The sequence below is a fragment of the Amblyomma mixtum genome, chromosome 2, assembly GCF_055824585.1.
Source record: "Amblyomma mixtum isolate Tamu chromosome 2, ASM5582458v1, whole genome shotgun sequence".
Classification (NCBI taxonomy): Eukaryota; Metazoa; Arthropoda; class Arachnida; order Ixodida; family Ixodidae; genus Amblyomma; species Amblyomma mixtum.
The window spans coordinates 145359231-145375190 of record NC_143013.1 but is presented as its reverse complement, the minus strand read 5'-3'; the positions used below and the strand labels follow the sequence as shown (position 1 = coordinate 145375190).

Genomic DNA, 15960 nt, shown 5'->3' with positions numbered 1-15960 from the left:
GGACTTTTGAACGACCCTTTGTTCAGGCCCTTTTACCCAGATATGCAGCTGTCCTATGCGTTATGAGCGGCAGTACGGTGTACAACATCGCGTATTAGAAACTTATGTGTGGTAAGAACAGGGCCAATGGACGGGGCTGTGAAAATGACGACCACACAAGAGGTTTCATTTGCTGCAAAATCACATGGTAAAATTAAGAGTATTGCTAACATTCAAAAGAAAGCTTCAAGCATCTTCAGTATGCATTTAACACCTAGCGCCTAGGCGATACCACATATTCACGTGATGGAAATAACACCGCGGAGGAGGGCTTCAACCTTCGTAAAAAAACTAGTGAGCACTTAAGCTGCGCCTCATGCGTAGGATGGGGGGTTACTGGCTTAATGCCAATATATGAAACATTAATCATTTTCTATGATAAACTGATAGATCGATGGGAGTCGTCATGCCACACCTGGCGCAGTGGTGCGCACCAGTTAAACGATGCGCCACTGCCCTTCAGTGATAGGTGTTACCATCAGTGGGGCTTGTGAGATCCAGGTTGCTCTTGCCGAGAACGTCTCACGCCCAAACATTAATTTAACAGCCACCTGCCGCGTTGGGTAGCTTACTCACAGTCCGATGGGCAGGTTGTAATGATGTCACAAGGTCACGTGACAAAGGCGGCCCACTTGCCCCCTGGGTTGCTCCTCTACGGATTTATCGTTAATTTTTTGCTCACGAGCAACGACGTCGACACCAACGAATACGATGACGCCAAATTTTCTCCGACACGGGGCTCTCGAGGCTAAAATTACTCTAGACTTAACTTCCTCCGTGGTGTGCGTGACAGATACAAATACTCAGGGTGCGGCGGCTTCCAGTCTAGTTTTGTTGGCGTGAGGCATATGCGCGACATCTTGAAACTTGGGAAAGAACCCACCTAGGCGCAAATGATTTCACAAGGACACAAAAAAACAACGCGAGGAGACAACGGACAGGCGCCTTTTTGTGTTTTTGTGAAATCATTTGCGCCTAGGTGGGTTTTTTTTCCCCCAAGTTTCAAGATGCAAAACCAACTAGCCCGTCAACATACCTTACTGAGATATGAGCGACAAGTTGAAGCGCGTAAGTATGAATGCCAGTTGCCCAATTTGCGAGCTCGTAACGAAATTGTTCATACCTTGGAGTCCCCAGGCAAGTCTTTCGCAGTTGTAGACGGCCCAGGGGCGTCCAATGGCTGAGCCGTGCCCTGCTGCGTGTTACCATCAAGTGCCGCTGCCGATGACCTCGCTTCATCCGATGCCTGGGCCCCGTGTAGAAATGGGCCAGGGAATGAAAATGTAGATATGGAAAGGAACTATGACGCAGGACATACACTGATGTGTGCTGCTGCGTAGAGAGTCACCGCAGCTCCGCTTCTGCGGGTTGAGACAAAGGGGATATGGGAATTTGATAGCGTATTCTGGCATCCTAGTGTTAGCTACTACTGCCGGGGCACAAGCTACCTCACCCAAGGTGTTTGTTACTTATTAGTAGTGGTGTTAAATATTCTTATATTTATTTGAATTCTGCCGCTGGCTGCTATTTTAGAGAGCAGCTCTTATGCGCCCTTTCCTGGGTGGATTCCGCCTCGTTGCCGTAGGCGTAATATGCCACCTTTGTGTATTCGTGTCAACTATTACCAGAGTGAAACGCCACCTGCCACGGTGACAGCGAAGGAATAGACAACCAAAAGGTGGCTGCCACGAGAAGATCCCGGAGGGCGGCTAGCAGCGTAACACGGCACCTGCCAGCTGTGGCAAGTGGCGTGAAAATACGTGAAGAGTTGCGCTCACAGTTCACATTAACCAATGTGTTAATTGTGTTTCCATTTTTTTAAGAGCCACAAACGCAAAAGAGGAACTTGAGCCATTGCATTGAAGAAAGCAGTTCCAAAATATCGCGCTTTCATACGACAAAAGACGCCGTCCGGCAACTTACACAGCACGTTGTTCCGCATCCACCCCCCCAAGCGGCGCTGACTGCAAACTTAAAACTTTTTTTTTTGATTCCCTGCAAAATGTTCCAAACGAGAACCACTGACAGGGACCTAATATGTAGGTTCCATAGCCTCTGACTTGCTGATTCGAAGAGTATTCACACCCCAGGGCACAAAATGACCTTTTTCAACGTGGATGTGTTTACGGGCAGAACCGCAATATTCAATTAAAAAAAAGGTCTTTGCTGCACGTAGCAGAGGCATTCGTTTAATAAGTTTCAATGCATTTTGTTAAATTTAAAACAGTGCGTGTAATAATCGACAAAAAACAATAGTCAAGGGTACGTGAAAAATCTTCGTGGTGCCCTTTTCTGGCGACACTGGTTATATATTTTGTTCACAATCTCGTACATCAGAAAGATTTGCACAGACAGTTTCCAGAAAATAACCGCGCGTTCTACCAGTCACGTGAGAAACTATTGCTCCATCAAACATTTGGAAACGTCTCGCGAAGCACAGCATGCCAATACTACGTAGATAAGGATCCTTCCAATTGCTCAGGAAAATAAAAGAGTTAACAACTTCAAGCGTCAATAATTGCGGCAAAAAAAAGTCCACCAGGCCGTAAGCAGCGCAAAAATATTGTCCGTGCAGTTTTCGCATAAGACGCTCATATAAAACTGCAAAGAGATCAAGTAGCTTTTGTGTGTTCATCCTTGATCATTTCAAAACCTCAGAGACCACACTTTGCCAACACAGAAAAAATTCCATGTTGTTGTGGAAGTTAACAATGACATTTGTTTTGTCTACATTTATCTGCCTTGTTACGCAACTCCTCCGCCTGGTGTCGACAGTATGGGTCCTCATCTGTGTATTTTCTTGGCGGTATTCCGATATACTTTGCTGGAGTCTACAATAGAATTTACCTTCTTAAATACCAGTAACTTCGCTTTGCAGTTCCAAAGCAACAATTACAAACATGTTTGCGAATCGACAGCAATTCTTATAATCTTATGAAAATTCTTGACCGCATTTACTGCCTGACGAACGTTTTCCTTGCCGACCACGATCATGCGCTGCGTGTAGGTTTGAACACAAGTTCTGAATACTGAAAATAAATGATGCTCAGGTATGTGGGAACCGTAATAAAATGCTGCAATGTGAAAGTGCGCAGAACGATTTGAAGCAATGCATCGAAAGTGAACGCAATAACAATTTTTAAGGTCGACGGCTCTGCGTATTGGGTTACCTGTGGTGCGGCTCCGGTAAGCGCGTTCTTTTTTATTTTTATTGTTTTTCGGCCCTGGATACGTGCTGTAGTATTCCAAACTGACCTTCGTGTGAGAAATGTTGAAATGTCTCCACGAGATGAATCTTGAACATGGCTACCACACTACTACTGCATTCGCAGTACTCTAGTACGCTAGTGGCTACATTGCCAGATAAGATGGCGGCAACTGGCAGAGAAGAGGGTGAATAGGAGTCCTTTGGCCTGCATAGGGCGTATTAATGCTGCTGATGATAGCCACTTAAATGTTAGCAATAACTCAATAGGACGGCGCGCTTTTATTTTTCCTACTTGATGCTGGGTGGCCCTGCTGAACCGGCACCTGTTGGTCTGTACCGTCTTAATAACGGAATTATGCAAGGTTGATTAAACTAACTCCCTGAAATAAAGGTTTTTTGCATATAGACGCTTCAAGATGAGGTAATACCTACTGCGCCGACTAAGATGTGCCATCATAGAATGCCCTCTATAGACAACTGTCAGGCTCTGACATCACGGAGATGCAGCGGCTCTTGTGTCACCAGTGACTTCCTTTGAGTAGGCAAAACCTAGGACCATCCTCCTTGAGAATCCACGTTTGTGCGTATTTGAACACAGTGCGTATTTGAACGCAGTTTTCAGTTCACTTCACTTCGTAGTCAAAATGGCTATTAAATTTCATCCTCATCAGCCCGGCTGTGAGCAATGCAGGGCAAAGGCCTCTAACAAATTTGCCCCACCACCCTTTCGATTGCCAGCTACTGCCACCCATCCCAGGAAACTTCTTAACCTCAGAAAAAACCAGTCACACAAGACGACGGACAAGAAGAGAGTACACACCACAACGACTGGACTAACAACTGAAGTTTTTTCTCAGTTTACAATGTACCAACTGGCCCGCATTTCAACCCTTCTTCTTAACCTCTTCTTCTCACCTAACCTTCTTCCGCCCCTTGCTATGCTTGCGTTCTCTTGGAATTCAGTCCGGGACCCTTAATGACCATCGTTATCTTGCGTTCTCATTTCATATCCTTCCCAAAAAAATTTCTTTCTCTTGATTCCGCAAAGGATGTCATTAACGCACGTTTGTTCTCATACCCACTGTGTCCTTTTCCTGTGTTTTGACGCTATACGTATAATGTTTCGTTCCATACCTCACTGCGTTGTCCTTAACTTAAGCTGAACTGTTTTCGTTATCCGTCACGTTTCTGCCGCATATAGTAGTACCGGTAAGACAAAGTTCAGTTTAGTTCAGTTTATTTTGGGTTTAACGTCCCAAAGCAACTCAGGCTGTGAGAGACGCCGTAGTGAAGGGCTCCAGAAATTGTTGTATAGTATCTCTCTTCTCTCTTGAGGAGTACTGGTAAGCTCCTATTCATGATATAAGATAGCCGGTCAATTGAGCTCCACCCCTATGTTCTTCTAGTCATTTTGGTCTCGGGATTCGGGTCTGTGGTAACTACCTGCCCTAAGCAGGTGTAATCCCTTACCACTTTCAGCACCTCGTTAGCTAATTTAAACTGGTGTTCCTTCCATAACTATTTTTATGCATATGAATTTGTAGACCCACCGTTCTGCTGTGTTGAATATCTCATTGATCATGTTTTGCAGTTCATCTCCTGAGTGACTTAGCAAAGCAATGTCATCAGCGAATCGCAGATTACTTAGGTAGTTTCGATTAACTCTTATCCCCAACTGTTCGTCGTCGAGGTATCTCAATACCTCCGGTAAAGAGGCGTTGAATAGCATTGCCGAGATTGCGTCTCCCTGCCTGATACCCTTCCTTATTGAAACATTATATATCTTCTAGTATTTTTACATGAGGCTCTTCTACAGCCTGTTTCCGCTATGCCTGCATGAATACTGAGATTTCAACTGAGTCAGATGTTCTCTCGTAATCTATGAAGGCTAAATATAAGGGTTGGTTATATTCTGCATCACCTGATTGCTGGTGTGAACATGGTCGACTGCCATGGTATTCTTTACGAAAGCCTGCCTGGTCATTTGACTGATTGAAGTCCAAATACGTTATAGGCAAGGGGCAGTAAGCTGATCGGTCTAATTTTTCATGTACTTAACGTCTCTTATGAATTATGATTATGTTAGCATTCCTAGAAGTTTCTGGTACGTCCGAGGTCGTAAGGCATTGCGTACACAGGGTGGCTAGTTTTTCTAGCACAATCTACCTTTATATGATCCTCGCCAGCTGCTTTTGCAGTTTGCATTGCTTCTAAGGCTTTCTTTACTTCCTCTTTCGTTACAGGCGGGATGTCCCCTTGCTATGTGACAGTAGCTATCTCATTTATGTCCTGATTGCATTGGTTATTGATTAGATTTGTGTAGAGCTCTTCGGCTACTTCAACTATCTTATCCATGTCCCTCATGACATTGCCCTCTATCTCTCAACGCATACATCTGATTTTTACCTATGCCTTGTTTCCTATTCACCACTTTTAAGCTACGTCTGTTCTTTAGAGCATGCTCGATACTATGTTTAGTAAACTTCCTGACGTCAGTTGCCTAGCTCTTATTGATTAACTTTGACAGCTCTTCATCATGTTGGTCCTAGCGCAACAAGAATGCGACACGAGACAAAATTCTAACACAAACAAGCGCTTTCTTTCGTCTCGTGTCCCGTTCTTGTAGCACTGTGAGCAAAATGATGAATACTTACCAACTCGCCCAAATTTCTATCTTGTTTGACAGCTATGCAACTTCTATTCTGTCGGTGGGTTGTGATTTTTTCATGCTTTGGCGTTTCTTAATGAAATCTTTCGTTTCCTAACAGAGCTTGCCGGTTTGCTGTCGAACCATCCTACCGCCTATTTTTTTTTGCGTACTCCGTAATGACTGCCAAATTTAGTCAGCTGAAGATGATTGGCTCCTTTCTTTTTGGGCATCTTGGCCGAAAACGGTTCCATCGCAACCGCAACTGAGCTTGTCTTTTTCGTGCATCTAATTAATGCATGGATCTCCTTACGTGCAAAGTGAGAGAGATTAAATAGCGCACAAATTCTTTGTAAGCCTAAGGTCATGTCAGTGTTTTGTAAGTTCGTTAGCAGTTCGCGATTACTTTTTTATTCCGACAAAGGTTAAACTCGACACTTGTGGGGCCGCACTAATAGTGTATAGTTTTCTTTAGTACGAGCGAGCTCCTGTAAAGTTACGTGAGCAGGGTAAAAAGATTGAATATTGTGCGAACACAGCCTGATTACATTTAGGCTTTATGGCGCGTGGTGGTCGATAGTGCTGACTGACAAGCATGCAGCTGCTGTGCACTCTACATAGAAATCACCGCACCACGGATCGCTGAGATGCGGAGGACCTCCTTCGCTTCCGCTTGTGGGCTCCGCCTTCGCGGGAGCCGGCAGTGCCCGCCGTAGGGTCCTTCACGGGCCGGCTGCCCTCCTGTGAGCGCTCGGCTGCTTCTGGACCAGTCCCCTGAGAAACGTATAGTTGACCGTTTAATTCCACATGTTTTCAGCAAACAATTGCTGTCATAGGTAAAGAAGCTGCTTTGTTGAATCCTTATATAAACTGAAAGAAGAGGCGTAATGAAGTAAATGTAAATTCTACGCATTTAACAGCTGCAATTTTACGTTGCCTTGCGTTCAAGCTATTAGAAAACTTAGTACAGAACGCCAGTTATGAAAAGAAAACTGTAAGAGAAACCGAAAATTATTAGGATCAGAGAGGAAGAATGGGACAAAACGCGACACAAATTTGCAAATCGTCTTAATTATTTAACAAAAGTTAAAACAAAAAACAATCGCCCAATAATTCCATACAGTGCTGGCATCATGCTCACCAAATATGAAAGTGCATCTTAATAGAAGCACAGCAAATTGTAAGCAAATTTAGGATTTTGAAATGTCGCATAGGCTCCCGCCCCACATGCGAAATGAGACAGTGCACGGGGCAAAATGAGATGCCCTTCCAAGATTACCTAAGTAATTCATTATTTCACAAGAAGTTGCACCTATCGTCATCTGGACAATCTTTTCGAGCCTATTCTAATGACGGACATTCTACTAAGACGGTACGCGGCACTGCTAGCTCCAAGGTCCACCACAGTCTACACAGTTCTACCACTGGGTTCTGCGTGTAGCCTGGCCAGGCGACGTATTCGAATTTTCTGCCCTGAACTCGACTTTTAAATACGTTTTTTACTGCTATAAATAATTCCAAATTTTTACAAGCCTCATCAGAGAAAACTCCGTCGACGTTCGGCATCGTCTGCCATAAAATTCGCTGATTGGTTGAGCAGAGGTGTGAGGTCATGAGACTGCGTGACATTGCTGAGTTGAAAAGTGCGACGGTCACGTGACATTGGCCAAGCGCGGTGGCGGGCTCGGAGTCAGTTGGCTGGGACGCTTGGTTGTGTACAGACGCGCTAAGACAGCTCCACGCATCGGGTTGGAATGGAGCCTGAATCAAAGCCGAGTGTGTCTACCATGGGACAAAATCGCAGGGAGCGAAGAGAGCGACCGCGGAAGCATTCCGCTGACGTTGAAGTATCAGCGGTCGGTTGGTACGGACTCAGCGCATGTGGCGAGCAGAACCAAGACAAGTAGAAAAAGTGGAGCATAATGTAATAAATGCCGGCCAAATTTTTATTAATGCGAAAGCATTGCTAGGCTATCTTGGCGGCTTTCTCTCATCAAAACAGTGTGCGCAGCGATTGCGGGAAACTATAAAGGGATATAGTCTCAAAAGTGCTTATAATTGGAGGAAGATTCTGTGACAGGCGGTGTAGAAATTTTGGTGCCGATCGGATCGTTAGTTAATTAATTAGAGCCAAAAAACATGACCGAAAAGTGGCCGCGGTCGGGCCGGGAATGGAGCAAAATTCGATTCGCCGGAAGTGCGGAGACACGTGACACACCATGCGATGTACCACGTGATTGGCCCACATGACCGGAAAAGTGGGCGGAGCAAAATCGCGTCGCGAAGTTTGAATGTCCTAAATGAATACCGAGGTGCAACGATTGGGGCTTTCGAGTTATTTTATTTATTTATTTACACATACTGCAGTCATAGAGACCAAGCAGGGGGGCAACATTCAAAAAGCAAAAATAATTACAAACACTACGCAAATCCAGCGTTCCGGCAACAATAAAAGAAGAAAACCAAACAGAGGGCAATGATATTGTTAAGTTTACACATACAATAAGACACTCTTTTCAAAAGCAGCGGCATCCTGAGCCGAAAAGACATTTGCTGGCAGTGAGTTCCATGTTGTGATTGTTCGGGGAAAAAATGAGTTTTTGAACGTATTTGTGCGTGCAAAGTACGGGGTAAGGTTATGGTTGTGGCTATTGCGTGTCTGTCGTGTAGAACGGGGGATATATAGGGAGCAGCATTAATATTAAATTGACTAGAGTAAAATGAGTACAGAAATTTAAGCCTTGCAAGTGCTCTCCTTCTTTCTAGAGTGGATATGTTCTTCGTAGACATCAGAACGGATGGCGAGATAGAGCTATGGTAAGCGTTAAATATGAAACGGACGGCTTTTCTTTGGATCATTTCAAGTTTCTTTATATCCTTTTTTAAGTGCGGATCCTATACGACGGAAGCATACTCAAGTTTCGGACGAATTAGTGTGTTGAAGGCAGGTTGTTTAAGTTCAGAGGGAGCGTGTTTTAATTTGTGTCTTAGAAGGCCGAGGTTCCTTGAAGCAGACGAGCAAATGTTATTAATGTGGCTGGACCATGAAAGGCGATTTGTAATGGTGACTCCAAGATATTTGTATTCGCTCACCTGTAGCAGTGGAAGATTGTTTATTGCGTAATTAAAACTGTATGGCGCTTTCTTGTTAGTAACCTGAAGAAGAACCGATTTGTCGCTATTTATTTTCATGGACCAAAGGGTGCACCACTCTAGGACATTATTAAGATTTGACTGCAGGCATTCTTGGTCGGTACTGCTGCTAATTTTCTTAAACAGAATGCAGTCATCTGCGAATAGTCTAATACTGACTTCGGACGTATTTACGGAGTTAACCAAATCATTGATATATATAAGGAATAAAAGAGGCCCAAGTACGCTGCCTTGAGGTACACCAGAGGTAACGGGTAAAATACCTGAATGAGATTTTTTAACATCGACGAACTGTTTTCTGTTGGAAAGATAGGTTTTAATCCATTCGACAAATGTTGTTGGAAGACCAAGATGCTGAAGTTTAAAGATGAGCTTATTGTGCATGACGCGATCAAACGCCTTGCTGAAATCTAAAAAAATGACGTCAACCTGTCCAGCATTGTCAATCGATGAAGCGAATTCATTAACTGTTGTGACGAGCTGAGTAACCGTAGATAAACTCTTCTAAAACCATGTTGAAAGGGAGACAGGATGTTATTTTTTTCCAGAAATGACATAAGATATTTAGATATAACATGCTCCATAAGCTTGCAGGTACCTGAAGTTAGCGATATGGGACGATAATTGTTAACGTTCAAACGATCACCTTTCTTAAAAATTGGAACAACGCGAGCTAAGCGCCAGTCATCAGGGACAACGGAATCTTTTAATGAAAGTTCGAAGAGGCGAGTTAAAATGTGGGCTAATGGTTCGGAATAACGACGCAGAAACTAATTAGGGATATCATAAGGCCCCACTGCCGATTTCGTTTTTAAGTTTAGCAGCATGTTTAGTACGCCTTCATAGCTTATAAAGTCACCTGATATATCAGATCCGGATACCTGAAGTTCCAAATCTGGATCACTTGAGGCAAAGACAGAATGAAAGAAACTATTGAAATGATTTGCAATATCCCCAGGAATCTCAGAGACCATGCCGTCAATAGATAGCTGATTTACCTCATCTTTAGAATCACGTAGGTAACGCCAAAACTTCTCAGGGCTCTCTCAAGAAGTTGGGCAGTGCCTGCGAAAAGTATTTTTTTTTTTGCTTCGGAAAGCTTAGAAGCTAGCTGAGTTTTCAGCGTGCGAAAACAGGTAGTTTTATGACCGCTTCGTTTAGCGCGTTTAATTTTGCGATGCAAATGAATGATTTCTCTAGTAATCCACGGATTAGGCTTATTTTTACGTACACGCTGGTTGGGAACAAAATTTTCAATGCAAAAGTGAATAGTGTCCTTAAGTGTAGTCCATATTGCTGTGACGTCGCTAGGCAGGTTATCACATAAATCCCAGAGTTTGTCTGGGATCGCAAGATCATCGGCACGTGAAAAATTTTTTACAGTGTTATTGTTCGCTATCTAATGGCTTTTCTGGGCATCAAGCAGCAAAGGCAAATGAACGCTTTTGTGATCAGAGATAGCCGTGTCAACATGCACACCGTATTCAGATAAACTAGCGCTGACAAATACCAAATCCAGAATTGAACGAGCGTTACCCACTTCTCTAGAGAAATCAGAGACAGTCTGCACCAAATCACACATCAGCATAATATTCAAAAGAGGGTTGGTTGAATCATTAAAAACATAATCAGGGTTAGCCCAATCAAGTAAAGGAAGGTTGAAATCACCAGCGAGAATAAGGCGGTCATCTTTGAACAAAGACATATGATCATACAGCTCAACCAAGAAATCGGGGGAGAAATCGGGGGAGGTGGTCTGTACACTGCGCAGACTGTGAATAAACTACCCCAGCAGTTTGCCCTAACAAATAAACTCTCATGGTCATCTATCTGGTTAAGAACAGTGCCATTCAAACAGTTTTTTATTATGACGGCTACGCCCCCACCACGGGTAGGTCGGTCTCTTCGGAACGTTTTATGTGACGCAGGGACAATAACACTGTCAGTGATGCCGTCATGCAACCAAGTTTCTGTTATTATCATTATGTGGGGATCATGGGCCAAAATGAGGAACTCAAGCTGGCCAATAAAGTTGACCAGCTTGAGTTCTCTGTGCATTCAAGTTCACTACCCGTAACTCTTTGGGCGCAGTGGATGCATTCCGTCATGTCTCTACGGCGTTCCGAGAAGGAAGCGCGACGCGTGTGTTATTAACTTCGTCCCAAACGAACAGGTTACCGACAATCTTCAACTTATCGTAAACAAGATACACCTTTTGTTTATTATCCCTTTCTGCCTTCGAGCTTTCCCAAAGCAGTTTGCGTTTGCGCAGCGTGTGCTGGCTGGTGAAATCTAGTCAAGAATAACAAATTATCGAAACGCCAGTACTAAATGAAGATGAATTAAGGAGCATTACGGTGAATTAACGTGAATTATAGATTAAGGTGAATCAACGTGGGTATAATGCGACTTAATAATGCATAAAAATAGATAGGAATGAATTAAAGCTGAATTAGAGTAAATCACTTGCGAATCATTTGTTATAATGTGCGAATTAAATTAATCGCTTTTCTATTAGATGATTAAGATGAATTAATTGTGGAATGATTGTGTCAAAATATTGAATTGAGTGAATTAGGTCTGAATTAAATGAATTAATTAGGAATTGAATGGGAATTAATTATAGAGTAGCGTGCGTTAACGCTGCTTTAAGGTGAATTATGTGATTTGATTGTCAGACGCGACGCCACATTTGACATAGGGGCAAAGAGGAGCAACTGGAGGCAAAGAGGATCAATTAGAAGCGGCGTGAAGGCGAAAATGCTCTCGCATTACTCCAATGCAGTTTCTGCAGTGCCCTCTAACATTTTTATTACTAATGAAGATATGCCCAAAATTTCCGTTTTAAACCACTGTCAGAGCAAAAGAAGGGAGAAGCGTAAGCTTACAAAGTCACTGTAATATATTCAACCTTTACTGCGACGGCAGTACAAGTGGCATTTCGGGAAAACATCTGCCTTGACCACGTGGTACATCTGGGAGTGAGGCCTCCACATGCATCATCCACCAGGCAGTGCCCCACCGCACTCCGCAAGCTAGCGGTTGTTCGTCCACCGACCCGCCGCAGCCCTAGAACCATCAACACTCCAGCAAACTTTTCCCGCCGAAAGAGCCATCCACCTCTCATCACCAAACTGTACTCGCTGAAGCACCACCCACCTAAAACCCATCTACTAAACCCTTCACAAGGATTTCTCCCACAAGCTTAAGAAGCAGCGGAACAACCGACGCGGAAACCGACTGCTAAGCCGCAATGGGAAAGTCAGCTGTCTCCAAATATGACACTCACGAGGCACCTCCCTGGCGCTTTATCATGGGAGCCAAAGATGCCACAACCCTCGACTTGCCTCCCCACCCCATTTCACCTTCCAGAAACGCCATCCACCTCCGCCCACCTTTAACACCTTGAAAAATTATGCCGCGTGTCTGAAGCCTCGTCTTACAGTAAAATCATTCATTACAGTAGTCATCAGAGGTAATATCAAATACAGGAGGAGCTGATCTTGGTTCCTGCGTACTCGGGAAACGCTGTTAACGATGCAGCCAGTGTCCACGCCCGAGGACTAATAAACAGAGTGTCAGCGGACTCGAGCATGGACGACTCGAGAGAGCGCATGCCTAGCGTTAGCGAGCTGACGCAGGCCTCTCGGGCCGAACGCCAGCTCTACCGCCAATTCCTACCATCTCTTACCAACCACCACCAGATCCCGTGGCGTTAACTGCAGACCCGAACACTCCCCACCCCCTACCTACTGTCCCGCATCCACCCAGGTGCTTTCAGCTCTTCCTGTCGCTTGTGCTCCTACCCCAGCGCTACCCTAACGCACATGCTCATGGAGTGTACGGCTGGTCCTCCCCCGCCGGGCTTCGAGCTCTCCACCTGGGAGGAATGGGAGGCCTCACTGTGCGCGAAGGACCCTCACCGGCCAAGTACCGTTACCACGCGGGCCCCGGATGTGCTGCAGTGTCATAGACATCGAGCGCAGCAGTGGAACAATAATAGTTCTGTCTCTCTCTCTCTCTCTTAAGTGCAGCTTTCTGTCGTCAGATTTCATGATTGTTCATGTAATTATTTTACAGCGCAAACTATCATAGCTTCGGGTTAGGGATACAGCCCTCTATTATACCATGGAATGCACAGCGTTGTCCGCACGACCTTTATTAGTGAATTATGTATATTTGATTGCTGGAATTGAATCTAGGTTTTTATTGAATTTAGTGATGTTCAATTCAACTGCCGCCTCCCAACCGTGGCAGATAGCGGTCAGCTGCGAGGCTTGCCTTCTGGAAAGAGAGAAATCCCTCGTGTGCATTTAGGGCAGAGAAGGGAGAAGGCAAGTGCGAGAGGGAAGACTGAGAAGGGCGACGGCTGGCCAGGTCAGATTTCGCTGACTCGCATGGGCACGGCTAGGCGTTTTCTGACGGCCGACGATGTAGATGCCACGGCCAAACGCAGGGCTAAATGGCTAAACGAAATCTATAAGAGCTTTCACTGATTAATACGGTAATCTTAGCTCAAAGAATATTTTAAAGTGAAAGCTTTAGAAGCCTAGCGGCGCCAATTTCACCGTGTCTGCACCAATCACCGTGAACAAGAGGAGCGCAGATGCGTAAGTAATGACGTGGCGTACCTGCGCGGCTGATCAGCCGGCGCGGATGATCAGCCTCCGCCCGACGACTGACAGGCGGAGGCTGATCATCCGGTCGCCATTGCCAACCATGCGAGGGATTTAGCAATCGATAGGGGGTGTAAACGCGCTAAACGGGCAGCCGAAACCGATGAATAGCGGGAGCTTCGAAAGGAAAGGGATAGCGCATAACTGGCCCCCTGGCACAGTGGACACATCGGCCGCGCATTAAGCTAGGTGGCGTTAGTGACAGATGAGCTCTGCATGCGTTGGCACTGACAACGTTGCGGCAGAAATGCGGCACTGAAGCTGTAGGCCGTCGGCGTTCACTTTCTAGACTCCGTGATTTAGAGGAAAGGAAGGGCGCATAACTAGCTACCTGGGTCAGTGGATGCCTCAATCGCGCTTCGAGGTACGTGGCGGTGGTGAGAGAGAGATGTGGGCAGCGTGCGTTAGCGCTGACAACGTAGTGGCGGACATGCGGCATTGCAGCAATAGGCCGCAGCGTGAATTCACGCTGGTTATGCAAACGTGACTTTTGCTTGCGTAACCAGGGTTAACTGAGCTAAGCCGCAGCCATTTTTTCCTACCAAAGCGCAGGCAGGCGCAATGTGGCCTGCCGTATTGGAAGCCGTTGGATGAGTGTGGATGGCTGCTAGGCTGCCAAGGTATGGATATTAGCAGAATGCATGGCGGGTGATCCCTTGCCTCTGTTTCAAGTATTGTTTTCGGACACGTGAGTTTATGCGACAGCGCTGGCTACAACTCGTTGTAGAAGATCCCCATGGAGGAGTAAACTTGGGGAAATAAGGGAGAGTAATTCATATGAAAAAGTTGGGAAAGGCACGCACAAAAAGTGCGAGAAATCGTGCATGACGCTTTCACGCAGTTCGTACGCTCTTCACACTGCATAGTGTAGAGGTAGTGAGCCGGAATCCCGATTGAGCTCACTTTGACTCAGCCTTTACTAGCACGTCTTTTTGCGCTGAATGCTAATCAGACCTCCTTTATTTCTGGCACACTTGAATACTGAAAGACCACTCCTAGAGCTAGCGTTTTAGAAAGTTTCGTTTAGCGTACTTATCAGTAAAGTTGTTCCCTGAGATTTCCGATACCGCTTTTAAGGACTACCGTACGCTATTGAAGTTATCTTATATCGATTATCAGCAACTACGGAAAAATAAACACTCATTATTAGAAACAGACATCGAAGAAGTCGAAGTGTTCTGACTTTCATGGAAGTGCTATGGCACTGGAAATGAACAGCCAGGTCTGAAGTGCCCTATTTCAAGATTTATTTTAGCTCATTTTTTCTATTTCCTGAGGAATCCACCGCGGTGGCTCAGTGGTTCCGGCGCTCAGCTGCTTACCCGAAAGACGCGGGCCGTTCCTGGTCGCGGTGGTCACATTTCGATGGAGGCGAAATCCTAAATGCCTGTGTTCTGTGCGACCTCTGTGCACTTTAAAGAACCCCAAGGGATCGAAATTTCCGGTGCCTTTCACTACGACGTCCCACATAGCCTGAGCCGCTTTCGAACATTAAGACTACATAAACGGAACGAAAGCGATCATTTGGTCTGCTACTGCAGCCATTGCTGTTTAAATGTGAATAATGACTTTACATTTAAACAGAATGCGCATTCTTCACCAAGTAGTGAAAAGGTATCCCTACAAGAAGTCGAATAAGACAGCGTAAATCATGCTCGGACTTCAGACACTCTGCCCTACTTTCATTCGTGGCTCATGTTCATCACAAAATTCGGTGTGTGCCGGTGGCGTGCTGTACGAAAGCAAGCGAGATTTATCTTTGTTACTGCTTACCTCGGAATTGGAAGATTGACTGTGGCGCCGATTTTTGGACTTCTTCTTCTTGGGCTTGCTCGAAGCGTGGCTCGAATAAGAACCGTATGGATCGGGATCAGGGCGCTCCATGGTTCAACCAGAGACGAGATCTCTCCTGGATCTCCGCGGGAGCAAAACAGGCAGACAATTCGACCTGCAGTTCGCTTCGCAATGGCTGGTTTTTTCCTTGCTGATACGGAGAGTGAATGAAGGCTGCCGTCAGTAAGGCGGGGCTCGGTATCGCGATCGTCTTCGTCGTCCCTCTCGCCGAACGGAGCTTCTTCTTTGTTTCCTCTCTGGTAGATGCCATATTTGGATTTGGCAACATTTTGAAGCAGTTCAATAATTTTTTTTTTACTATGGAAAACACTACTAGGTGCGTTTTCCTATTTCTGGAATGCTTACGTCCCTGAAGCCTACTCTGTGGCAGGCGGCCCACCTGA

General features: G+C 45.3%; 1 protein-coding gene across 1 annotated transcript in view; it reads right to left on the bottom strand.

Annotated features, from left to right (window-relative positions):
- Positions 1-15607, bottom strand: part of LOC149361157 (acetylcholinesterase-like) — a 99649-nt gene extending 84042 nt beyond the window's left edge. The window contains exons 1-3 of the mRNA XM_089572596.1: positions 15497-15607; positions 6528-6668; positions 1163-1285 (exon numbers count right to left, since the gene is read on the bottom strand). Of these exons, the coding sequence (XP_089428722.1) occupies positions 1163-1285; positions 6528-6668; positions 15497-15607 (375 nt within the window). The remainder of the gene's footprint in view (positions 1-1162; positions 1286-6527; positions 6669-15496) is intronic.
- Between the last annotated feature and the right edge of the window lie 353 nt (positions 15608-15960).